This window comes from Vicugna pacos, chromosome 11, assembly GCF_048564905.1.
Source record: "Vicugna pacos chromosome 11, VicPac4, whole genome shotgun sequence".
Classification (NCBI taxonomy): domain Eukaryota; kingdom Metazoa; phylum Chordata; class Mammalia; order Artiodactyla; family Camelidae; genus Vicugna; species Vicugna pacos.
This window is the reverse complement of record NC_132997.1, coordinates 84,116,583-84,141,984: the sequence shown is the minus strand read 5'-3', so window position 1 is coordinate 84,141,984 and position 25,402 is coordinate 84,116,583. Positions and strand designations below refer to the sequence as shown.

Sequence of the window (25,402 nt, the reverse complement as noted above, 5' to 3'; positions counted from 1 at the left end):
CACTGCCTTTCCAAGTACCCAAACTAACAAGTCCTTAAAGTCTAGACCAGAGTTTCTCAGTCTCAGCATAATTGACATTTCGGGTGAATAATTCCTTGTTGGGGGTGGGGGATGGAGGGAGACCTGTGCATTGTAGGATATTCAGCAGGATACCTGGCCTCTACCCACTAGACGCCAGTAGCACACCACCAACTCAGGTATGACAACCAAAAACGTCTCCAGACAATGCCAAATGTCTCTTGGGGCACAAAATCCCCTGATTGAGAATCCCTGGTCTAGAGTGAGGAAGGGCAAGAGGGTTGTAACTGTTGAATGCTCCAGGAGCAAGCTTCTGTAAACATCCATAACTTTTTACCACCCTGATGGCTTTAACCTGCTGGTGGACACGCAAAATAATAAGAAACTTGGTGAGGGGAGAATTTCCCCTTCCCTATGATCATTCCAGTGTCTACTGCAGAAAATACCATCTCAGGATGAAAATGTTACTCAAAAATGTTATGGGCTTCATGCTGCATTTTAATATGCTTCCCCGCCCCCCACTTTTTTTCCCCAAAGTGAACAAGATTTCCAATGAGGTCAAAAGCTGCAAAATTCTTCCAGCCCTTTTAAATATTAAACTTGGCACCACATTTAAGAACCAAATAGATGGAGAACCAAATACAGGGAGACCCAGAATGAGAGATGTTCACAAACCACAGGAGAGAGTATTTATTTATTTTTTTTATAAAGGCTTTGAAACCGGAACTGTGCTTTTTCAGCTGTTGGTTAGGTTGCTTCAGATCTGGGCTTTCCCATTGGTATTTGTAACAACAATTCTCCACATTCAGCAAGGGACATATTGGGTAGGGGCAAAATGGAATTGTTTAAAAGAAAATACCTATTTACTCAGAACATCTTGTAAGTCGAGGGTAAAAATTGTTAGTTTCTACCACTTACATAATAACCCCTGTAAACTGTAGATCCCAAATCACGGGTTACCCCAGGAACTTAAAAGAGGTAGTTATATGACAAATAAAAGTCTACCCAATAGAAGGTAAACCATGTGACACACAATCAAGAAATAAAGCACAAACTGAAAATACACTTGGGTCCAAGATGAGTTTAAGCCATATATCATAAGCCCTAGCAGGGTATTAGAGAAGACAGGATGCTTGTTGCACATGCCTGGCCTTTCACAACTGACCTCCAGATGAATTAACTAACCCTTCTTTTTTTTTTTTTCCATTAAAGGTAATTTTTAAAATATATTTTTATTGAAGTATAGTCAGTTTACTGTGCCAATTTCTGATGTACAGCATAATACTTCAGTCATATAGGAACATACATATATTCATTTTCATATTCTTTTTGATCATAAGTTACTACAAGATACTGAAAATAGTTCCCTGTGCTACACAGTATAAATTTATTGTTCATCTATTTTACATAAAGTAGCTAGTATATGCAAATCTCAAACTCCCAATGTATCCTTTCTCACCCTCTTCCTCCACTGGTAAACGTAAGTTTGTTTCCTAACCCTTCTTTCAAAGCCATGCCCAAGAGGGAGACAAGGAGATGGAAAATAGCACAAGAATCACCGAAAGGCCACATGCATATGTTGGAAAAGAGAAGAGGTGATTGTGTTGGTTGGCAATGTTAAGGACTAGTTTCTGTACAGGAAGAGCCAGCCTTTTCTAACAGTGGTTAAATGTGCCACTTCCTTCTCCCTGCTCCATCTGACTCCGGGAGTTCTTGTTTGGACATTGGCCATATGGGCCTCCCACAGCACAAAACTTGGGGCTCTAGCCTTGGGAGAGTGATGCTACACACAAACCATCCCTCAGCACCAGCCCAGCCTGGGAGCCCAGAGGCAACTATGACTTTCCTTTTATTCAGGTAAATCCGATCTACACTACAAGTGCAGATGGGGAAACTGAGGAAAAGCAAGGTTTCCGAAGTTTACTGACGAAAGAACCACAGTCTCTGGTTCTGTCTTCTCCCTAAAGTATCTCTCTCAGGGGAGTCTCATTTGAAGATGGAAAAAGTCCTCCAGAGTATCCCAGGCCTATAACAAACAGCCCAGATGGAGGCGACCTGCTTTGCGGAGGAAGCAGGCAAAAGCTCTCCATTCTTAGGGGTCCTTTCCCTGCACAGTTTACTCAGTGTAAATTTCCAAATGATTTATTGCAGATTCATGAACAATGGAGGCGGCTGGTCTGTGTTACATCGTTTCTGCAGACAGGAAAGATGAAAGGAGGGGAAGGGGCCATGAGGTTCAGGTACAAACCCAAAGTCACTCGGTTGGTGACACCTGGTGCTTAAGAGAACTTCCCTGAAACTGCAAAGTGCTTACTGTGCAGGGCACTGTTTTCCACAATTATTTTTAGGAATGGGGGTGTGGGGGGTCTTCAAATAATCAAGGTTGAGGACAGGGGAGGATGAGTCCCGAGCTCTTAAATAAGAAGCAGAATTGTTACACATTTTTCCATCCCCCACCCCAAAATGACAACCGCAGCCTCCGCCTCGCATCTGCCTTCGGAGCCCAAAAACGTGAAGAGCAGCAGAAACCCTTTCCCTCTGCCGGGTGAGTCAGCCTTGCCTAACTTTATGCGTAAGCTCTCCTCGAGTCAGCGGCAGCTCAGAGCTGCGGGTCTGTGTGCAGCCGAGATAAATTTGGGTCTAGAAAGGATGACGTAATGCTAAACCCGAGAGGTAGCTGCCGCCTCCCAGGGCTCCAGTCGTCAGGGCTGCCGACTGACATCCCAACCACACGGAAAAGCACCAAGCCACCCAGGTGCCTGAGCTGGGGAGAAAAGGAAAGAAAGGACACGCGGGTGGGAGGAAACGGCAGGGGGAGGCAGTGTTAATCTGAGATCGCTGAATCTGGAAGTTTGTTGTTTTTTAACTTCAGTTTTCTGGTGAGATCAGGCCACTGGCAGAGGCTCAAACAGCTGCACTTGACTTCCATCCTGGCCTGTCTCTTCCCCCTTAGAAAAGGGCTTCTTACATTTTATGAAATGGCCCTTACAACAGCAGCCTATTTCGGTGATTATAATGGATGTGTTAATCTCACGAATGTCCTTTTCCTTCTTTTTTGCATTAACTTGGACTCAAGAAGAAATCTGCATTGCAGGACTCAATTAATATGCACATTGAAAACTCTTGCTTACCCCGGAGTACCCCATTGGGGGTGCAACTGATAAGGTATTCAGGAGGATTTTGCTAGGGCCACGCCAAGGGAATGTTCCTCCAAGCAAACCTTTCAGGGTTTACTTCATAGAAATTTGTATCATTAAGCTTATTCCTCAATCCAGCTTCCATTTTTCAGATGAGAAAACAGGCTCAGAGAGGTATGGTAACTTACTCAAGGCCACACAGCTGATCAAACTGATAGAGAAAGGGTTAGGACTCAGGCCTACACTCTCATCCGGGGCTCTCTACCCATCTCCATAATTATTTTCCTGGTTGATTCACATTTTTAAAAATAAATAGATAAATAGAGTGGAATACATTTTCTGGTCTTTTAAATTTGTGGGGGCCCAGTCCTTTAAATATCAAGATCAAGTTACATTCCAAAGGGATCTAAAGCCTGCCTTTGTTTTCTGTTCAAGATTCATTCTTCCCTAAGGAAAGGTTGGCATCAGAATCAACTCTTCTGCTGGTGGTGACCACAAGCCACGGGCCCAACCTCGCCACCCCACTTTAAATAAAAGACCATCACAGGTGAATGATCTTTGTTGTATGGAAGTGGTTTCCTTCATTAGGAATGCCTCCTGAATACTTTTTTTTTAATGACATTTCATCATGTGTTGCTGTAGTCATGTATTATTCTCCTTTAATTTGTGGTTGTAATCATTTATACTGGTAGATTTGTGACTTTTGGCCATCTCTGGCATATAGTCTGGTCAGCCATTGTATCTTACCCTTTTGAAACACTGCTCATTCCATGATTAACATTTCGTTTATTTTGTTTCGAATGTTTGCACCTATATTCAAAAGCAAAAATATACTATAATTTCTTGTTGTATTCATCAGGTTTTGGATGCAATGATCTATTCTTTCAAAGATAGATGCAACTTGATTTAAAACCTTAAAAAAAAAAATTGCCAGAGGCCTTCCCCTGCTGCGAAGAGGATGCCCCACATTCCTGCCACAGCCCTTGGTAACCCTCCCTCCTCTGCCAGGAACCTGCCTAGAATTGCCCTGCCTCCGCTCCTTGGCATCACCACTCCCTTCCAGGCAGCAGAAACTTGTGGAGGTCACTGTTAGGCCCAGCAAGGCCTTGGACACTAAATCACATACCTAGCCCTGCTGCCTTGTGTCTGAGTTCTCAGCCTCAGGTGCACCATTTAGAATACAATACCAGGCCCTTGCTGACCAAAGCCTTTGGCGATCTTGCCATCTCTTCCCGTTCCAGCACTCTTATTCTGGGATTCTGGGATTCTCCAGAGATCCTCAAACAATATGCCTCCATTTGCCTACTAGCTGCCATGTCATGAGAGCCAACTACGTGCATGGTGCTACTTGTACAGTCAGTTCATTTACTCCTTAGCACACTTCTGAGAGTTCTGTTTCACACATGAGGCCCAGAAAGGTTAAGTGATTTGCCCAAGGTCACACAGGTAGCAAACGGATTCAAATCTGGATTTTTTTTAACTCTTGGACCCCACAGCATACTTGAGGGTATGTTCAATCAGACAAGTTCAAACAAAATTGTTTAGGGCAATTGTCTCAACCAGGAGTAATACCATTCCCGCAGGAGGCTTTGGAAATGTATAGGTGTCTTTCTTGAGCATCACAATGGCTGGGGAGTTCTCCTGACATTTAGTGAGTGAGAACCACAGATGTTAAATCCTGCAGTATTCTGGACTAATCTGCTCAAGAAGAAATATCTCACCACAGCTCCTTTGTTGGTAAACACTAGGCCAGAAGGTTAAAGGCCGAGAACTCATCATTCATTCAACAAATACTCCTTAAGCATCCATTATGTGCTGGACACTAACCTAGATGTTAAAGACAGAATAATGAACAAAACTACTTATGGTCTCTATCCTCAAGGTGCTTGAATTCTAGCCTGACAGACTGATGATAAACTATGATGAGTAGGATAAGGGATAGATAATAAATGGAGGGGAAGTTTAGGTGGGTGGAGGGATCAGGGCAATCATGAGGGCTGTTTCCACCAACCTTTCAAACTTTAGTGAGCACACCAGTCACCTCGGAATTGTGGTAAAATGCAGATTCTGATTCAGCAGCTCGGGGTAGGAGGGAACTGGGTGTCCCATTTTCTCCCAAGCTCCCCCGCAGACAGACACCAAGGCTGTCCATCTTAGACCACACTCACGCTAAACAGTAAGGGTGAAGGCCATGCAGGGAATCTGGATTTTATTCTAAGTGAGATAGGAAAGGAAAGAAACTATTGAAGGGCTTTCACCAAGTAAATGACATGAACCCAGTTATAGTTAAGATCACTCCTGTTTCCTAGATCTCGATGGATGAGAGGAAGAGGTTGGACCTGTGCTGTTTGACCAGACCCAGCTGGCCCACACTGGCAAGGTGGCAGCCAGGACCTAAGCTCATCTGTGCCACCCACACTTATCAAGCATAGGCCAGACCAGTTGCCCTACCAGCTCAGGCACCTTCAGGAAACCTAGCAGAGCCTGACAGGGTGTGGATTCACACCCCTGACACCCTAGCATGCAGGGAGCCCTAATGGTCGGGTGAGTTCCCCAGGGGGTGCTGGGCAAGGTGGTACTGCCAGTGCAAGTGGCAACACCTAGACCATGGCCTCCCAGAAAAAGGGCCCTATCTGGCTTCAGTGTCAGTGCGTAAAGAGCCCCGGAAGGTTCTGGCTGCCCTCTCTCTGCCCTAGGATGAGTGGGAAGTAAAGGAAGTCACTCCAGGGAAGCATCCCCAAGGGGACCCTCAGCCTGGACTTCAAACATTCCAGATTCCATTTTTTGCCTCTTGCTCTCTGACGCATCTCTCAGAGCCTTGAAGTATCCTAGGAAGAAAGAAAAACCTGGTTTCAAGTCTCAGCTCCACTCTTTGTTGGTAGGTGGCCTTGGGAAAGTTAGTGAGCCTTGCTAAGGCTTTCCTCATCTATAAAATGAGGATAATTATAGCACCCTCCTGTTGGAGGATTGTGAGGATTTACTATAAAGCACTTAGCATTGTGTTGCCTCATAGTAACAGCTCAGTAAAAGGGACCATTATCACTATTCCTTTGGAAAACAGAGATGACATTGCTCTTGTCAGTGGCCCCCTGGGGACAGACTATCAGACTCCCAGGAGACAGACAAGTATTATTTATTGGTCTCTATTTGTCTATCATTTGCACTGGAATATAGATCGAAAACTGGAGACCATACATACTGAACTTTGGAAGCACCAAGCACAGTGCGTGTCTCCTCACCGGTATTAGAAATTATTTGTTGAACTGAGCTAAATTTTCCAGCTGGTGGAAAGAACGAAAGAAAGTTGTATACAAGACACTCAGGGTCTTGGGAGTCAAGAAATATGGTAGAGGTGGTCGAGTGTGGTGAAGGTAAGAAGGAGCTAACACAGGGAATTTATAAGGTAGCTCTGGACTCTTGCAGAAATAAAAACAAAGGCCATGTGAGCTCACACTTGCCACCCATGGCCAGAAACAGAGCAGCCCTGGGCATGCCCTCCATTAATACAACATTTAATATTTTTATACGACAGTATTAAAAGCCCAAATCATTTTTATTCAAGTATCCTTGCTAATAGAATAAAGATACAGAGTAAAATATCTCAAATAGCAGGTACTCCAAATCCCCTTTTATTAGCTTTAGTTTAAATTTCCCAATCTTTCTCTCCTGCAGGACATTGTGTTTATCTTTCTAATTTTGCTGTGTTTAAATTTCTTTAGCAGACATTGGAGTTGGCTATTAGAGGTATGTGGCCAAGGGCATGTTGTATGGGAGAGCAGGCTTGGTAGGAACACTGGTACAGACAATCCTCCAAGTGCAGAATGCCCCAATCTGTAAAGAACTGAGTGGAATGTGTTTATTTACAAGGTTGTTTACATGGTACTTGATTTCCTAAGTTCAGGCAGCTTAAAAAAAAAAAGCACCAGATCTGTAAAAATTACAAGGATAAACATGAAACACAAAGGATTTTAAACACCAGGCTGGGGGGTGGAGGGTCCATGCCGGGAGGGGAGGGACTATTCCTTATTTTGGAAGCCCAACACAAATTTTCATTCTGTCTGTAATGATAGCTAGAATCAAAGGCCAAGTCAGATGCAGTCCCACATTCTTGAGGCTTACTTTAAGATAACTGAATGTCTAAACCCTGGCACTGGAATAGAGAATATAACTCCATGAGGGCAGGGACTGTACATCCAGGTCCTAGCACAGAGCCTGACATAAAGCAGTGTGTACTCCTTAAATATCAGTTTGATGAACAGATGAATGAACAAACTCACAGAACAAACTTACGGAGAATTCCTGGCAGAAAACATAATTCCACATTTTATAGGAGTACTTGCCACAAGAGCCTTTTAAAGAGAGGTTCTCTAATCTAAGTTTTTGAAAAAGGGATCCTATGTACATACATTTCCTGGAGATGTATTGCTCAAAATAAGCACCTGAACTTTCAAAATATTTCACAAGCAAGGGGCCCTGCACAGCATTCTGCCAAGATGAGGAAGCAAAGAAGGAACCTCCATCTCAGGAGGATGGTGGCAAATGCCCATCAGTTTTGGCCAGAGAGATCAGATCAGCTGCTGACACCTTTAACACCTCCAGCCAGGCCACTCAGGGACAATAATATCAGAGACAATTACTTCCCTTTAGTTTAGCAGAAGAGACCAGGTGTCTGTCCCTGTGGATCTGAAGCTTCTCTGCATTGTGAGCTCAGAGCTCCTCCCTCCACCCCCAGAAGGAGGGGCTCCTCCAGGAAGACTTGAATTCCACCTCCTCAGTTATGGCTGGGTAGCCATCCTGTCACTGTCACCACCTTTGGGCATCTCCCACTCCCCCCACCCTAAATGTAAAAGAAAATATTTTTTCTAAATGGCAAATTCAAATTAGCTTCATTTTGAAAGACTATTGAGAATGTTGCAATGACCTCTGCAATAACCAGACACACCCTGGGATCAGTAAACTAGGGTTGAGAATTGCTGACTTTATGAGCATCTGACCTGTAAAACAAAAGCCCAGTTTGGGGCTCTGCCTGAGACCCATTCTCACAGGCAGGAGAGAACATAGCCCAGAAGGACCTGGTTCTGCCTCTGCTGTGTCATCTTGGGCAAGCCACTGTCCCTCTCTGGGCCTCAGCCTCCCCATCTGTATAGTGAAGTTGATGGATGCTCTGTGACCTCTGGTGCTCCTTCTGGCCCTCGCTCTGTCTAACCACCTGCCTCCTTTAAAAACAAAACCCAAAATGGAGTGGAAGGAAGAATGGGAAAGGGAAGAGAACTAGTTCAGAAGGCCAGGCTGCAATAAACTTCCCCCCTTTTCTGCCTGCTGAAAATGGCTTTCTTCATTCTGCAGGAAGATTCCCATTTCTTGCTGGGTTGTTGCTTTTTACCCTTCTTTTTCATTCTCTCTCCTTTTTAACTCAAAAGCCACAAAACCACAACTCACCTCCCCAAAATGGGTCACTGGGAAGCCAGAGCTGTCAGGGATTAGGTGTGTCGGGCCTGGCATACTGGTGGTATCTAAGTGAGGACCAGGCCAGGGCAACCGTGTGCTTCTCCTCCAGAAACCCAGTTTAAATCAATATTTATCCAACTGTATTTATAGAAAGTGGTGGTAGTAGGGAAGAGGGGGTGGGGTGGGGAGGCAGGGGGATCTAAAACAGAACAAGCCACAATGACGGATGCAAATCTTTGTGGCCAACTCCGTTTCTGCAGGGCCAGGCTTTTTTTTTTTTTTAAAAGCAAAAGACCCAGCTTTTGATAAACCTGCTGTTGGCCCCAGTACCATAGCAACAGCCCCAAGTCTTCTAATATGTCCAGAGGACAGACTTGGGAAAGGCAGCAGGAGGGGGTGGTGTTTCCTAGGAGCCTTGACTTGAGTTAGGGCCAGAAGAGTTCAACAACTCTGAAGGGGGGTGAAAAAAACCCTTTCTGGTTGGTTCTTCTGCCTCCAGACTTAATTCTAAAGCTTTTCTAAGCAGAGTGTGTACAGGAAGACTCTGGACAATCAACAGGGTGTTTCAAATAACCACTCTGCTTCAGGTTGTTGGGTGACCTTGAAGAAGTCATTTCACCTGTCTGGACTTCATTCCTTGGCTGGAAAATGCATACACGCATACATGGTTAAGACCACAGGCTCATTCTGGAGTCAGAGGCCTAGGTTCAAAACTCAACTCTGCTGTTACTAACCATGTGACCTCTGGGCAAGTTACTGAGCTTCCCTGTTCCTCAGTTACCCCTTCTGTAAAATGGAGGTAATAAAATTGCAGACATCATGGAGTTGTGGACTGAAGGAGATAATGCATGTTTAACCCCAAACTTGGTAGACAGTTAGTGCTTAATAAATGGTAGCCAGTATTAAGCCAGTGCTTACTAAATGGTAGTAGTGCAATTAATTGTTGCTGCTGCATGCTGGCACCCTCTTCATTTCCCTTAGTTCTGCCTCTAGACTTTTGCCAGCCATCCTCAAATGAAAATCCCCTGTCAATGGGAGAGTGTTTTGGTCAGAGAGGGAAGGTAGGTGAGCAGCTGTTATTTTGTCTTGGACCTGGTGGAGCAACTTTTCCCCCCTAAACCAGAAATGGCCCAGTTCAGCCTCTCCAACATCCTAAGGCCCAGCTGCTTTTCCTGGTTCTTTTCCACAGAGGACCCAGTCCCTGGAGCTCTGGAACTCTGAAAGCTACAACAGTATCCTCAAAAATCTACTTCTGACATTTACCAATGGGCCGAGATCATATTTAAAACTGAAAAAAAAGTTGAGTCTGAGGAACATAATTTAAAATGCAGAGGAAATAGAAGCCTGATTTAAGAATGCTCTTTACACAGCTCCACCAAAAACAAATACCCCACTCCACTCCCACCATAAATCAACCCACAGAGTTTTCAAGAAAAAAAAGCAATTGCACATAGTAAATGCTCAATACATATTTGTAGGATGAATGAATGAATGAATCATAAAATACTGCCATGCAGAAATGTGACCTGCATAAACATTAGTTGCCATGAAAGCCCTCAATTTTAGCACAGGTTGCCCTGGTTCCCTGCTCTCTAAGCCCATAACTGATCCATCTGCAGAGTCACAGCTGATGACAGTATGCAGTTTCAGTTCTCCAGACCTGACCTACCATCTCCTTACAGGCCCTGGTCTTTACAGCCCAAGGGCAATCTGTGTTGATTATGGTAGACATTCTTCCTCCTTGGAAGAGATTGGTATTTCCAGCTCTTCTCCACGTCTTCAGAAAGCCCATCACGTCTTCAGAAAGCCGTCATGTGTCTCCTGGCCTTCAAACCTGATCACTGTGCCATAGCCAATAAGTGACAAGTCCAACCAATCAAATAATGTATATAAAGTGTCTACTGTGTGCCCAATGTTACACTATATGTGATGGTACATACACTGAAGTACTGTAGGTGATCTTTTCCCTTAAGATGCTAATCATCTCCCTCTAAGGAGAAAGCTAATAAAAAGCAAGCAAGTAGAAAATTGCATAGTACTGATTATTAAAGCTCAAAATAGTGACTACTTATTGAGCAGCTACTACATTCCAGGTACTTTAAATGTTTAAATGGAGCATCTCGGTTAGTTGTTCAGCAATGACAGGAGGCTCATGCTATTGTTATCCCCGTTCTACAAAAAAAAAAAAAAAAAGAAATGGAATCTGAGAGGTTAGGTAACTTGTGCCCAAGATCACATAGCCAGTAAGCAGTGAAGGAGGAATTTGGGCCTTGCTCTGGGTAACTGTAAAGCTTTCATTCTGTCAACTTGCTGACTTAAGAAATAGACAGGGGAGGCTTCCTGGAGGAGGTGGTAACTGACCTAGGCATTGAAAGGTGGGTAAGACAAAGATAACCCCAGGGGAGTAAGAGAATGGGCATATTCTACACAGAGGGAAGAGTCTGAGTCAAGCACAGAGGCATGACTGTGAAGTCTGCTTGCCGGTGGACCTGCTGGACGGGAGCAGAGGAGATTAAGTCAGGAAGGCAAGGTGGGGCCAAATGACACCACACATCAGCAGCTTACTCTCTCAGAAGGAAGAGGCTGCTTTTTGGCCTGTCATTGCCCCTAGAAAAGCACCTCATCCTTAAATCCAGGTAATCCACTCCAGAGAGCAACACATGGCTTCTTCCATTTACTTCCATCATTCTTCTCTATCTTAAGCATTGCCCCAAAGCCACCTTCCCTAGACACTGGGAAGCCCATTTCTGTCCTTTAGACCTTACCCATTACAGTAACTTCCACCTGCCTTCTGAACAGCTTTTGTGCACAACACACCCCTTTGTGAATTTCTTTCTTCTTCCCTTTCAGTTTTAACCTTTTCCAAAACAGGAAGTAAATATTTTTTCTAATAATCAGTCAGTCCTAAATTGCTACCTCTTCACTGGACCCCAAATGGATATAGGTGATTATGTCAGAGGTTATTTATATATAATTTCTGAATTTGTGATAACAGGGTCACAGTATCCATGATTAATATTTCTGGAGGCCTATGATTTGAGATTCGTAGGGACTCACATCAGTTTGAACTTCGGGAGAATGTACCTGCATATTCTAAGGAATCCTTGCCTTGCACAAAACAGTCAATACTGGGTGACTTAATTTGAACCCCCTCCCACAAGAAAACGCATCATATCTACTAGGAATAATTCCGTACTGTGGACACACTTGGTGAACACTCCTAGTACGGAAACCTCAACGAGGCAATGAAAAGCAGTTCTGATGACAGTGGAAAATAAGGCAAGCTCCTGCCAAGTAAGTACTTTGCAAACAGTAAAAAAAAAAAAAAAGAACGTGTGAGCTCGTGAACAGGGTCTATCGGTGCATTTAGAAAATGTCTCACTGAACCCGAAATGGAGAATTGAGGCTCAACATCCGTCGCCGGGGTGAAGAGCGTCCCTTTAAGAAGAAATTGTACCAGCTGGCCGCACTACAGCTCCCAGAGATTTTCTGGCTGGCCTCCTGGTTCCACCCCTCAGTCTCAAGCCTCAGCAACGCGTGACGTCAGAGGAAGCTAAAGCTGCCGATTGGCTGAGCTACGCAGCTAGGTCAAGTCCAGTCAGAGGAAAGAAGTTTGTCTCCATGTGGAAACCATGTGTCTCTAGCTGGGAGGGGGAAGAGGAGGAGGCGGAGAAACTGAGATCAAGTGATTACAGGAGAATTGGCTGAAATGAAGGCGGGGAGGTTGTGCACCTGAGCCGGCCAGTAATGCCCTTTGCAGTAGTGACCTAAAAACAAAAGCAAAAACAAAAACAAAACCCTGCAAAACAAACAAAACTTGAGCCCCCCAGTCATAAAAATAATTTAAAAGCTAGGGTCCCTGCTTCCTTCCAAAAACCAGGGACCTGAGATGCTGGAATCCTATCGGAACGCCTCGATTCCCCTCCCTCCCCCAACAACCGAATGATGTAAGCGTTTCGGAAAGCGGGGCTCTGAAGCAAAACAAGCCCCGCGCGCGCGGAGCGACCCGCAGTGCCCGAGATCGGCGCACGCACGACCCGCCCCCCGACTCGCGTTATTGCTGTGCACACGCGGACTGCCGTGACGCGCGGGCATTGTGTGCAGCGAGCAGAAAACAACGGCGAGCGCCGCCAGCGCGGAGAAAAGCCCCCAATAAAACAAGGCAGACGTAGGACCCACTGTTTTCCGTACCGGGAGACCCAGACCAGGAGGAGAGGGGGAACCGAGAGTGAGGAAAATAAAGTGTCCCTCGTGGGCCGCTCCTGTTTGCAGGGGAGATAATAGAGGGCCCGGTGGATGGTAGCCCTTAGTTTGCTGGAGGTCACCCTTGCCTGCGGGAGCTGTTGGGAAGGGGGCGAGGGCCTAGAGCAGGGTCCTCGCAGTCCAAACGGAGCACGGCACGGCGCCCCACGCTCTCGGGGAAATCTGGGGGCCGCTGGCATCACGTCATGCTGAGCCAAACAGCGGCGCCGAAAAGAAGCAAGAGAGCTAAAAATACTCCCGCGGAGCCGGCCGGAGGAGGGGGGCAGCTGGGCCGAGGGGCTGATGACGCACACGAAGTTGACTTTGACTGGGGCGCTGAGGTTCCCTAGCCCCTCTCGGGGGGCCTGAAGCGCGAACGCCTCGGGAAAGGGACCGGGAGGAAGCCCCTTGGCTTCCACAGTCTCGGGAATCCGGCTCCGCTGCTGCTGGCCCGCTCCGTGCGGGGCAGCCCGGCCCGGCGCGCCTGGCCCTCTGCTTACGTGACTGGTGGCCACGCCGGAGCCCCGGCACCGGGTAAACAAGGAGGTGGCGGCGGCCAAGGCGGCCGGAGGCGGGAGGGTGGGGGGCGGAGGTCTCTGATTGTCTGCGAAAGCTGGGAGTGGGGGGCGGGACGCGGTGGAAGCTCCAGCCGCCTCCTTAGTGCACCTCTCTGGGGCGGGGGTCTGGGGGGCAAACCAGGTTTGCCACACACTGCCAAGGTGCCCTCTCTGGGTGCATCCCCCGCCAGAGCCGGCGCCACGGGACAGACTCCGGGGTACCCGGGCAGGGAATAGCTAAAGAAATCACGCCCCTCCCCCCTCCAACAAAAGCAAACACACCAAACAAAACCACGTCTTCACCCAGCTCCCCAACAGCTATGGCTTTTCAGAAACTACCCTCCTGACGAATGCACATTCCCCACCCCCACACCCCCGCGTGAATAATTGCAAACTGATTCGGCTACACCGCCGGCGATGCGCCTTTCTCGCAACCCAGGCACTCCGAAAAAGCAGGAGAGAAGAAAAGAAAAGAACGCACCGCCGACCTCCCAACACAAATCCTTGTTTTTGCCTTAAGCTACCGCACGATTTTGCTGCCATCACACAGCTACTTTAACCCTGAAGGCCTGGGATGTCGGTCAGCTAAGGTGTTTTTGTGTTTGAGGGTTGTTGTTGTTTGTTGGGGGAGGTTGCAAAATCTGACACGTTGCAATCGGACCATTACCCCCCCTCCCCCGTCCCCAACTCATTGATCTTCCTACTTGTTCGGACAGATTAAACAGTCTGCTTTTCTCTAGTCTTTCGGTCTGTCTGCCTCGGCCCCTTCCCTCTTCTCGCAGCTATTATTTGTGAGGACCGTGCTGGAGACACCGCACACGCGTGCCCCCGTTAGGGAGCTGAGTCGACTGCCTGGGGAGAATTGGGGGACCCAACCGGCAGGGCCAAAAATGAAACAAATATAAAAAGGAGGCCACGCTGGGGTGGGGCTCCCAGCACACCCCCACAATTCGTCTCTCTCCACCTGAATGGGGGGGGGGGAGCAGTATAAATCCACCAGGAAGGCATTTGCCTTTCTCGCCCAACGCGCTCAGTCGGGAGCCGTCTCCCGGAAAATAAAGAAACCGCACATAACAGCCCACACCTTCTTCCCCAACTATTGTTTCCTGCGAGATCCCAAAGTTTCCTTCTAGCTGTGTCCCCCTCGCCAAGTTTCCCGAGCGCAGGAAGGCGAGTCGGGGCGAGCTGCTGGCCCTGCTTGGCTTTGCCAGCCTGTTTCTTTGTGGGGGGAGGGGGCGACAGGGGCACCCCAGGGCAATAGAGGCGCAAGGGAACTGTATCTGTGGACGCAGTGGCCTGAGTCCAGCCCTGCTGCGAGAGGAGAGGAAAAAGCAAAGTAGACAGGAGGGAGAAGCAGAGCCGAGTCAGCCAGAGCCCACGCCGTGGAGGGCTGTTTGGTTGTTATCGTTGTCTTGTGTGTCTGTGTGTTTTCTTTCTGGAGCCGCTGAGCTCTGCCTACGGTTTCCAACTTTCAGCTTCTAATCCCCACCCCACCCAGGAACGAGCGACAGAAAAACAACACTTGTCTGCCCGAGTAAGCTCCGGGAAAAAAAAAAGGGAAGAAAGGCGACCTCGAAGAGATGAGCTCTCGGCTTAGTTGTCAGCATACAACAACACTCCCCCGCTCCTCGCCCCAGCGGTCCTCCCAGCCTCCCGGAGACCGACAGACGGACGCACCGACAGGCCCCCACCCCCACCCCACCCCCCGCTCGTCTTTGTTACATCTTTAGCAGCTTTGTGCGTGCGTGTCCTTTCTCCGGTGTCATCGGCTTTACTGCCGAGGGCTGGATGTGTGTGTTGGGGTGAGCGAGGGCCAGGCAGGCCACCGGGGTCGCCCAAGTCGGCGAGGAAGAAAGAGCCGGGCGCCCGGAGGAGCAGGGGCCCCCAAACTTACTTTTGTTTTCTTTCTCGATCTGCTCCAGGTAGCTAGCGGCCTCGAGCAGAATTTGCACGTTCTGCAGAAAAGTGTTGATGTGCTTCTCCATCGAGTTCTCGCTGGTGTTGAAAATGTCCGAGAAGGGGCACCTGAGCTTGGCCCCCGCTGGCTCCTCCGGCTGGGCCGGGGGCTGGGGCGCGGCCACTGCCGGGGGCGCGGCGGGGGCCAGACCCGCGCCCTCGCAGCGCGCCTCCTTGCGCGGCCGCCCGCGTTTGCCCATGGAGGGACCGGGGTCCGCCGAGCTCGTCCTCTTTTGGGGCTGCGCGGCCGGGCAGCTAAGGGCCCCAGGGGAGACCCGGCTGGCTGGAGCGAAGAAAGCGCCGAGGAGAGGAGGCGACCTGACTTCCTGAGCCTCGCTGCGTGCAGTTGTGTGTTCCAGTGTGTGTGAGTGTGTGTCGGTCTCGCTGTGGGTCTGTGTGTATGGGAGATTGAATGAACCTACAGGACAGACGGAGGCGCTCTGGCGCCTGGGTCCTAGTGCGAGGCTGTCACCATCGGACCGGTCAAAATAAAAGGTGGAGACAAGACAGGCAGGGACCGCCCCCTGCCTCTCCCCGCACCCTTCCCCGCCTCTCCCCAAATCTTACCACAGTGTAGAGCGTTGTAATTTAACCCGAATAGAAAAAATATTCGGTGGTTCTGAGTGCACCCGCATAAAAACAAGCTGTTTTTCTTCTTCACAAAAAATAATACCAACGTCTGGCACATAGTAGGTTCCCAATAAATGGTAACAACCAAATCCCAGTTACAGATTTACTCACTCGTTCTTTCTCCCTTCAAATGCAAAGTTATTTTCCAGGAAGGGGGAGGAGATGTAAGCATCTCTCTCCACACTCTTCTTTCCAGCCTCAGTCCAGCTGTGCAAAGCTCACAGTAGGGTGCCTCCACACCTAGTTCCCTTTTATTTGACAGAAAGGCAGAAATGGCAGCCCAGGAACTCCCCCATCCCCCCCCCCCCACCACTCCAGAGGAATTCCACCTTTTGGCTCTGAAGATTCCTACCCTAGTTGACATTGTTTTCACTGCTACTGCAGACCCTGCAGGAACCACAGATGTTTGCAGACCTGGGAAGTGTGGTGGGAGTCAGGACCCTTAGGAGTGCCATAGAGAAGGATTCAAGTGCCATCTTTACTTCATACGGACTGTGTGTGCCTGAGCAAGTCCTCTAACCTCTCTTGGCCTAGGTTTCCTCATCCGTGAAACCTCTGATAAGATTCACGTGCTGATTAAAATATATCTGCACTTAGCACGCTGCCTGGCTCATGGTAAGATCGTTTTCTTCCAATATAGACCCAGACAAGAGCCCAAGTCCCCTACTTGCATCTAAGGGGGCTGGGGGGTGGTTAAGCTTCAGGAAACAAGACTTGCACTTTGTTGGAAAAAAATCTCTGCAATAAGCCTATCTAAATATTGTTACCTTGCAAAGCCACTTGGAATTTTCCTCCAGGGGAACAATTTACATAGAAGGCACAGTGAATGCTGCCCCCTGGAGTTGTGCGACCCAGCTACCCTGCTTAGAGACAGCTTCATACACATTTGTCTAGAAGACTTTTACTGGAAATGGAAACTTTCTGGAAAAAAGGGAGAAAGTACCTTTCTTTAGAAAACATGTAAAACAGTACACACAACCTCACGAAAGTCTTGTGTACTTTTAGACTATAATAACCTGCTGATATGACAAGAACAATCAGTAACTGGCACTTTAAAGCCAATATATTCACATTTTGGACCATAATATAATATACTACACATACTCTGTTCCATCTTGGGTGATCTTTGCATCCTTTGGCTAGGGTAGAGAAAAAGCTCCTAAAAGCTGTGAGAGAAAAGTTTACCTTCCAACAGTGTAGGAGGGTTCCCTTTTCTCCACACCCTTTCCACCATTTATCGTTCATGGACTTTTTAACGATGGCCATTCTGACTGGTGTGATGTGATACCTCATTGTAGTTTTGATTTGCATTTCTCTGATAATTAGCGATATTGAGCATTTTTTTCACGCACCTATTGGCCACTTGTATGTCTTCACAGGAGAATTGTTTGTTTAGGTCTTCTGCCCATTTTTGGATTGGGTTGTTTGTTTTGGGAATGTAGTTTGGTGAAGTCGTTATGGAAAACAGTATGGAGATTCCTCAAAAAAATTAAAAATAGACTTATATGATCCAGCAATCCCACTCCTGGGCATATATCCAGAGGGAACTCTACTTCGAAAAGATACATGCACCCCAATGTTCATAGCAGCACTATATACAATACCCAAGGCATGGAAACAACCCAGACGTCCATCAACAGATGACTGGGTAAAGAAGCTGTGGTATATTTATACAATGGACTACTACTCAGCCATAAAAATAAATAAAATAATGCCATTTGCAGCAACATGGATAGACCTAGAGATCAGTCTAAGTAAGCCAGAAAGAGAAAGAAAAATACCATATGATATCACTCATATGTGGGATCTAAAAAAAAGAAAAAAAAGAGGATACTAATGAACTCTTCTACAAAACAGAAACAGACTCACAGACACAGTAAACAATTTTATGGTTACCGGGAGAAAGAAGGTGGGAAGGGATAAATTTGGAGTTTGAGATTTGCAAATGTTAGCCACTATATAAAAAAATAGATTTAAAAAAAAATTTCTTCTGTATAGTATAAGGAACTATATTCAATATCTTGTAATAACCTGTAATAAAAAGAATTTGAAAACAAATATATTTATATGCATGACTGGGACATTGTTCTGTACACCAGAAATTGGCACATTGTAAATGACTATACTTCAATAAAAATAAATAAATGAATGACTAAATAGATATGCAAATTTTTAAAAAGTTTACCTTCCATTATCAGCACAATTACTTACTATTTGTTCTGCTGGAGCCACTGTCTGAGTTACTCATGTTTTTAAGTCTAAGGACTTTAGGAAGTACAGTTTCAAACAAGTTTTATCCAATGCCATTTTGCAAAAACTGGGGCTTGTGTGAAACAGTCCTGATCTCCCTTGCCCCAAATGAAAGTTGATAGTGAGACAATGAACCACTTAAGCCCGAAGAAAACCTTGGTATATTTTTAATTCCCCAAGGGAGGCATGGGTCAAATGTGCACATATGCAGTACTGAGACCTACATATATGTATATACACACCCACCAAGATAGGCACACCCAACACATGAGTGCCAGGGCGGGGGTAGTGTATTTTGTCATTATTTATTTATCCGTGTTTCATCTCATAGGTCTGTGAGCTTCAGAAAGCCCAGTGGGAATCTTCAAGCTGGGCCACGGATCTGACCAAAGCCAAAATAAACAATGGCTTGAAGAAAATCTACAAAAAAGTGCTGATTTGCAGTATTCCCACAGTCAGCCACAGCCCCCACCATCATTCCCATGGAAAATATCACTGCTGGTGCCAAATCAAGTCTTCCCCCCATTATAGGAGCATTGTTTTTTTGTTATTATGTGAGTTCTTAGCATCAGACAATGGCACCACAAGAGACACAGTGGAAGCAGAAGAAGTGCCTTTTTGTTTCACCAAGTCTATGCTATTGTGCCCCAGAATCTCACATACAGTCTAGTTGCATATATTCATTTTGATAACATGTCCGTGGAGCGATGAATGTGCCAGGCTAAAGCTCAAAGGCCCTTCCTTATTTTTTTCGGAGCCCATCAAGTGTTAAATCATGTTAGTGTCATATTGCTCCCCCTTCTCCTCCCTCACTATTAACTGATTTCTCTAATAAAGTTGGCCCTAACAGAAAGAGTGGTATTTCAGGGTTATATCATGGGACAGGCATTCAAGAAGCTGGGTTACAAGCTCAGCTCCATTCCCAATTAGCTTTGCTTCCCAGGAGGAGCTGTTCGAACCCTTTGCACCTCTTTCTCCAGTGCTTTGACTCCATTAAAAAAAAAAAAAACAGGCCTCTTTGGAAACTTGCTGAGAATTTCTGCAGAGAACAGGTTTGGGCTGAGAAGGTGACCAGCCTGATAAAAACATGTGAATTCTTTAAAAGAAAAGCAGTGACTTTTCGTGATGCCCAATGAGGCCAGTGCTCCCAAGAGCCCTAGATGTCTTGGGTACCCACTCTGGGTCTTGTTTTCCCAATCTTCTGTTTCTTTGTTTGGCCTATTTGCTTGTCTGGTAATATTTTTCCATCCACCTTGTTTGCATATTAAAACAAAATCACTCTTTCTTTTATTTGCCCCTCTTTTCCCCCAGACGTTCTACACTCTTACATCAAAGGCAGAGGAGTTGTTTCGCCTGTAATTATGTCTTCAGGTACACAGAGGCTGATTAATTACTGAGGCTGCGATATGAGAATTGCCCCCAGATCTCACCATCCTGCATTTGCATGGGATGCCCTTCCCCGTCCTGGACCACTTTGGCTCTCCTGGGCTCCTTAGCCCTGTTCTTCCTCCTTACCCATGCACCCCTCACTAGCCCTTTCTGCCTAAGTCCACCCTCCAACATCTAGCTTTTCCTTGGACCTTGTCAGCACAGCCAGGTCAGGTTCTTCTCTGCTCTTTGACCTGTGGTCTTTGTACTCAGGCTTGGAAAAAAACCTTCAAGAAATCTTCTGTCTTCTGCATTATCACTAGACTTCCAATCCTCAGAACTTTCCTAGCCACATTTTTCCTCAGCAGCTCTCCCTTTGGGAAGGTATTGTCTGGCAACGATCTGAGGAGATGCCTCAGGGCTCCGCTCCTTGGGAGCCTTTACCTTGCCTTCATCTATTAGAATCGAGAAGTGGCTTCAAGAAAAGCCCAGGAGTTGGGGATTAGGGACTGGTGAGACACGAGCAGAATGACAGGAATGAGGAGAACTGTGGACTCTTCCTCTCTTACTGACTCGGGGACAGGCTTCCTTCAACCACTCCCCTTGCCCCCACCCCCACCCATACAATCACCCTGGGTGTAGACATGGGCAGAGGACAAAGAGCCTCCGCCCACTGGAGCTCACCCGGATGTCACCTGCTCCTGGGCATTATCTCTGCTCCTCTGGACTCTGCCCTCCCTTCTCCTGGACCTCTGAGGCTGGCAGGCCCTTCCTGTCTCAGCCAGCTCCTGGGCTTCTCCTATGCAACGCCCAGTACTTACAGGTTTCATTAGACTATGAGCTCATCGAGGGCAGGGAGCATGCTTTGCTGCCCCAGCATTCCCAGTCCCTGGCACCCAGCACAGCACAAGAGTGGCACAAAAGAGAGGCGTAGGCCATGACAGTCAAACAGATAAATGCCCTTTCCTTGTCTGGCTGCAACCTTGGTGCTGGCCCTTCATGGCTTCCTTGCTCCAGCGTGGCAAGAAGAGGCATTTGATACTGTCTGCAAAACTATTCCTGAGTCATTCACATTAAAGTTTAAATATCAAAATGCTGCCTCTGTGGAGAAGCCAGAAACCCATTGAGCCAGATGGTTGAAGTTCCTGTCCCAAAAAGTGCAGAGGTCTGACCGCCCCTTCCCCCTGTTCTTATTGCTCTACGAATCTGGTGACAAGATGGGTCTCTAATGTAGTAAAATGCCTCTGATGGAGAATTTTCCAAAATCAGCAGGCAATGAAGGCAGTGGCCTGAGACCAAAGTGGGAATCAAGCGGAGCTTACTTTGTTCAACGTCTTCTTATTCTAGGGTGTCTCCTAGGAGATCCTTCAGGCCTCTATTTTCCTTAATGTCTTCATATTTTTTAAATGAACTCAACAAAGATTCTAAAGTCAGGTACATTAAGGTACCAGTGAATGACACTAGGTCAAATATGATCACTTCCAGAGGCATTTGGAATTAAAAGATGCCCAATGCCTTAAGCTAAAGGAATGCTGTTCTAATGGTGAAATATCAGGTACCAGGAAGTGGAAAGGAAAGGTATTATGCAGGTGGCAAAGGATCTTCTTCCTGATAATTAGCTGGCTGATTGTGTAAGTCACTCGGCTTTAGTATTCTCATCTACAAAGTGGGAAAACAATGTTTGCCTTGGTGAGAGGGTATATAAACAAAGATTTTGGAAACTGTAAAGTGCTGTGCACATGTCAGGATAGTATTAGCCTAGGAAAGTCCTGGAAGATTTTCAGGTAAAATAAAAACAATGACAAAACAATGGGAGCAAGTTAGAATCCCAGACTTTGGGGCCAGCTGTTCCACTGCACTACTGTGTAATTTTGGGGAAATAATCTCATATTTGCAGCATCAGTGTCCTCACTGATGATGGGAAAGTTCCACTGGCATACTGTTTACCTCTCTCTTCCTTTCCAAAAAAGCATCATTAATTCATCTCCTCCATGTTCATTAATCACAGACTGGGATGTCACTACCCACTGGCGTTTTGGATCAGCGTGGGAGAACCAGGTGACCACACCTAGCTGGTAAAATTCTAGCCGAAAGTAAAGAAACTGGCATTTTAGTTCACCCAATCTGACTTATCTCTGGGAAGAACCTACTTCCCATTGATCCTTTCTAGAAAATAAACAAAAAACAATTGGGAAAGACTCATTCCTGTCTTCAAGGAGGTCTGGGGGGACTTGGACTCGTGTCTGTGAACCACTGAACTCAATAATCTGGGAAACAGCCCCCACAATGGGGGATATACAAAATCTCCAGGGAAGAAGCAGCCCAGAATGGTGCTGCTTCCAGTCCTCAGCCTTCTGCCTGGACACCTGCCTACCACCCATGCTCTCCTCCCCGCTGAAGCTGTTTTTCCCTCTTTCTTCTTTTCTCATCCCTCGTCCCTGAGGCCTGCAGGTTGCCCTCTCCCCTTCCTGACCCAGAGCTCAGTTCTCCTGGTTGAAAAGGTTGATGAGCACTGAAGCAGATATATTTATCGGGGATAACTGATGCATGAGCACATACTCAACACACAGATTAATTCATCCCATCAGAAGACATAGTCTCCCGTGTGTCAGGCTTCTTCTAGGTGTAGGGGCACAGCAGTAGGCAAAGAGCCAAAACTCTCACCCTCACAGGACTTATTTCTTATCCAGGTATACATGTGACATAGGATCAGTGGTCCACATGCAGACATACACATAGGCACATACATGCACACGAAGACCCTTTACTCCTGGGTCCATCAGCAAATGAAATGTAGACTCCAAGTTGGAGCCAGAGTAATAGGAATTCATACAGTGAAACTGTTACATCCTCTCATGCATCCTAGAAATAGTCATAAAAGAGAGTAAGAAAGGGTTTGCCTCCATGTTTCCTGTTCTGTCTTCTCGCTTACATTGGAAATTGACTTTCATTTGCATACACTGACCCTTTGCTTGTTTCCACATAGTAAGGCATACCACATCATGTAGTATCAGAATAGTTAAATTCTTAAAATTTTTCATGTGTTATTCTAATTCACAGAGTTCTGAAAATCTCATAGGTATGTGTGGCCTGCCAAAGAGTCACGTCAAAACAACTGTCTAAAATTATAACTTACCTGGAATAGTCAGAAACGTAATCAGAGGCTATTCCCATATAACTACACCTTAAGAACAGCCATCCCAGACAGGAAGGCACATGAGAATAACATGTTGGCATATAGTTGCAAGAATCTGCCTTAGATTTTTGATAGTTAATTGCATCATTGTTAAAGTAGAATTGAGTAGAAAGTCCCAAACACAGAAGCTGTTACTGGGAAATTCTCCATTTCCTGGTTTGCTTTACAAAGTCTTGGAAGAACTGTGTTCTATGAAATCTTAGACTAAGCTGATGCTGAGGAAAATGCCTCTCATCTTGCTTAATTTTACATCTTTTGGACATGAGTGCTTTTGAATGCATTATACATACATATACAACATGTGGTCCCATGTTGTCTTAGAGACCCTGTAAGTATAAGAGCTAGTATTCATAGAATGCTTATAATATTCCAGGCCCTGTTGTCCAAGCAGTTTTATTTCATCCTCAGACTCACTCCATGAGCTATTATCATCACCCCCATTTTGCAGATGAAGAAATGGAGACTGAGGAAAAAGAAGTGCCTTGGCCCAGATGGCACAGCTACCAAGTTGCAGAGCTGAAGGCTCCCAGCCTAGCACCGCAGGATGTTCCTTCTTTCTGTTTATAACCCACTTACCTTCATTCATTTCTGTCCAGCCACACGTGGGTCGGGTGTACATTTATGCAGTCTTGCTAACTGGGTTTAAATGCATAATGGGAATGCTTGTTCCAAATTCTCATTAGCTTGCAGACTGAAATTTCTCCAGTCTACAATCTGGAGACTGGATTTTCTCCAGACAATCCCCTTCCCCAGGCTGGGAGTTCTTCCACAGCTTCCATGGCATCCCCTGCAGTACCTAACAAGTGACCCACATTGCAAAACAACTATGCAACATGCATTGCTCAATTGCTAAGAACTCTGCACAGGGCCAACTCAGAGGGTAGGCAGCACCTTCATTGTTATTTATCAGACACTGCCAATCTTCCCTTGGCACCCCAGGTAAACTTTCATGATCTGTCCTCCCCTTTACATAATTAGCCTCACTGCTGAGCTAGAAGACAGTCATTGTGCCACAGAAGGCCCTATGATAGCACATGTGTTTGCCACCCGCACCAAAGTTTGAAAAGCTGAGTCAACACTTAAGTGCACTTAGAAGGACTGTCGATCACACAGGGAAGAGAGTCTCAGCCTGGGCCTATGCATTAGAATGACCTGGAGTTAGGATTCCCAGATTTATCAAATGAAAATACAGTAATTTGAATTTTAGATGAACAACAAATGATGTTTTAGTGTAAGTATGATCTATGCAGTATTTGGGACATATTTATGCTACTGTTCATCTGAAATTCAAATTTAACTGAGTGTCCTGTATTTCATCTGGCAACCTTAATTGAGGAACTTAACCTAGTACAATTAAATTAGAATCTCTGGAAATGGGGTTCAGATACCAATAATTTTAAAATGTTCCTTCAGTGATTCTCATGTGCAGCTATGCCTGAGAATCACTGAGAGAAGAGACCTAGTATCTTGGAGGGTAGCGGGGAAATGGGATTTGGCCCAGGGTGGGCAACCCCCCAGCAGAAAGTAGTGGAGACAGGTAACAAATTTCACTTACCCAAGGGTCTGCCTTCAGGGAGCTCGGTTGGGCCACATCCCAGCAACCACCAAGCAGAGTTGGAGTGGAACTGGACTGTGAAGCCAACATCGTATCTTCAGGGCCACAGTGGGGTGCCCAGTACCATCTCTAGGGATCTTGGTGCCCTCCACAGACGAGATACCAGTCTTCCCTCTACCATCTCCATCCTGAAACAGCTAAGCTAGCATGTATCAAATCTTACTTCCTTTGCATATCTGAATTAAGCAGGAACCCAAATTTCTACCATGATTTAGGGAGCTCAGAGGATAGATTGCCTTTGAGAAGTGACACAATATATGGGTTTAAAGCTTGAGGGTTTTTTGGGGGGGATGTAATTAAGTTTATTTATTTATAAATTTATTTATTTAAATGGAGGTACTGGGGATTGATTCCAGGACCTTGTGCATGCTAAGCACACACTCGACCACTGTGCTTAGCATACCCTCCCCCCAAAAGCTTGAAGTTTAATGCCAAGCAGAGATGGTTCAAATTCTGCTTCTGTCTATAAGCTTGGGTAAGTTACATAAACTCTCTGAACCTCAGTTTTTCATCTGCAAAATGGAAATGATAATTATACTTACCTTATAAGATTATTGTGAAGATCAAATGAGATAATGCCCATAAAGTGCTTAGCACAGTGTTCAGCATGGAGGAAGCATTCACTATACTTGATCTTAGCCAAAAGGCCAAGAAGCGATTAGGAAGCATTCAATAAGGAGCTGTTACTGTTATTTCATTGCTGCTCCCTTTCCCAGATGCCCCCTGCAGATCTTCCTCTCCCAAGGCTTGGGAGCAAAAGATCGTATAGGTGGGGCTACAGTACTGTACCACCCAGAGTTTCCCAGGGAGTCCCTCTGCTGGACAGAACATAGGCTCAGACCCCCTTGTTCTCACCCTTCTGACTCTGAGCCCTTGACCAAGCCTTGTAAGACAGGATTACTCATAGCATAAAGGAAAGGGCTTAGATTGCACAAAAGGGACCTAACTCTCTGAATTTCAGTTGTGACTTTGTCACTAATTGGCC

The 25,402-nt window shown here is 46.2% G+C and overlaps 1 protein-coding gene across 1 annotated transcript in view; it reads right to left on the bottom strand.

The window, feature by feature from the left end:
• MXI1 (MAX interactor 1, dimerization protein) overlaps positions 1-15,770 on the bottom strand; it is a 76,563-nt gene extending 60,793 nt beyond the window's left edge. Inside the window, exon 1 of the mRNA XM_006200215.4 lies at positions 15,297-15,770. Coding sequence (XP_006200277.2) covers positions 15,297-15,558 — 262 coding nt within the window. The 5' untranslated portion in view covers positions 15,559-15,770. The remainder of the gene's footprint in view (positions 1-15,296) is intronic.
• Between the last annotated feature and the right edge of the window lie 9,632 nt (positions 15,771-25,402).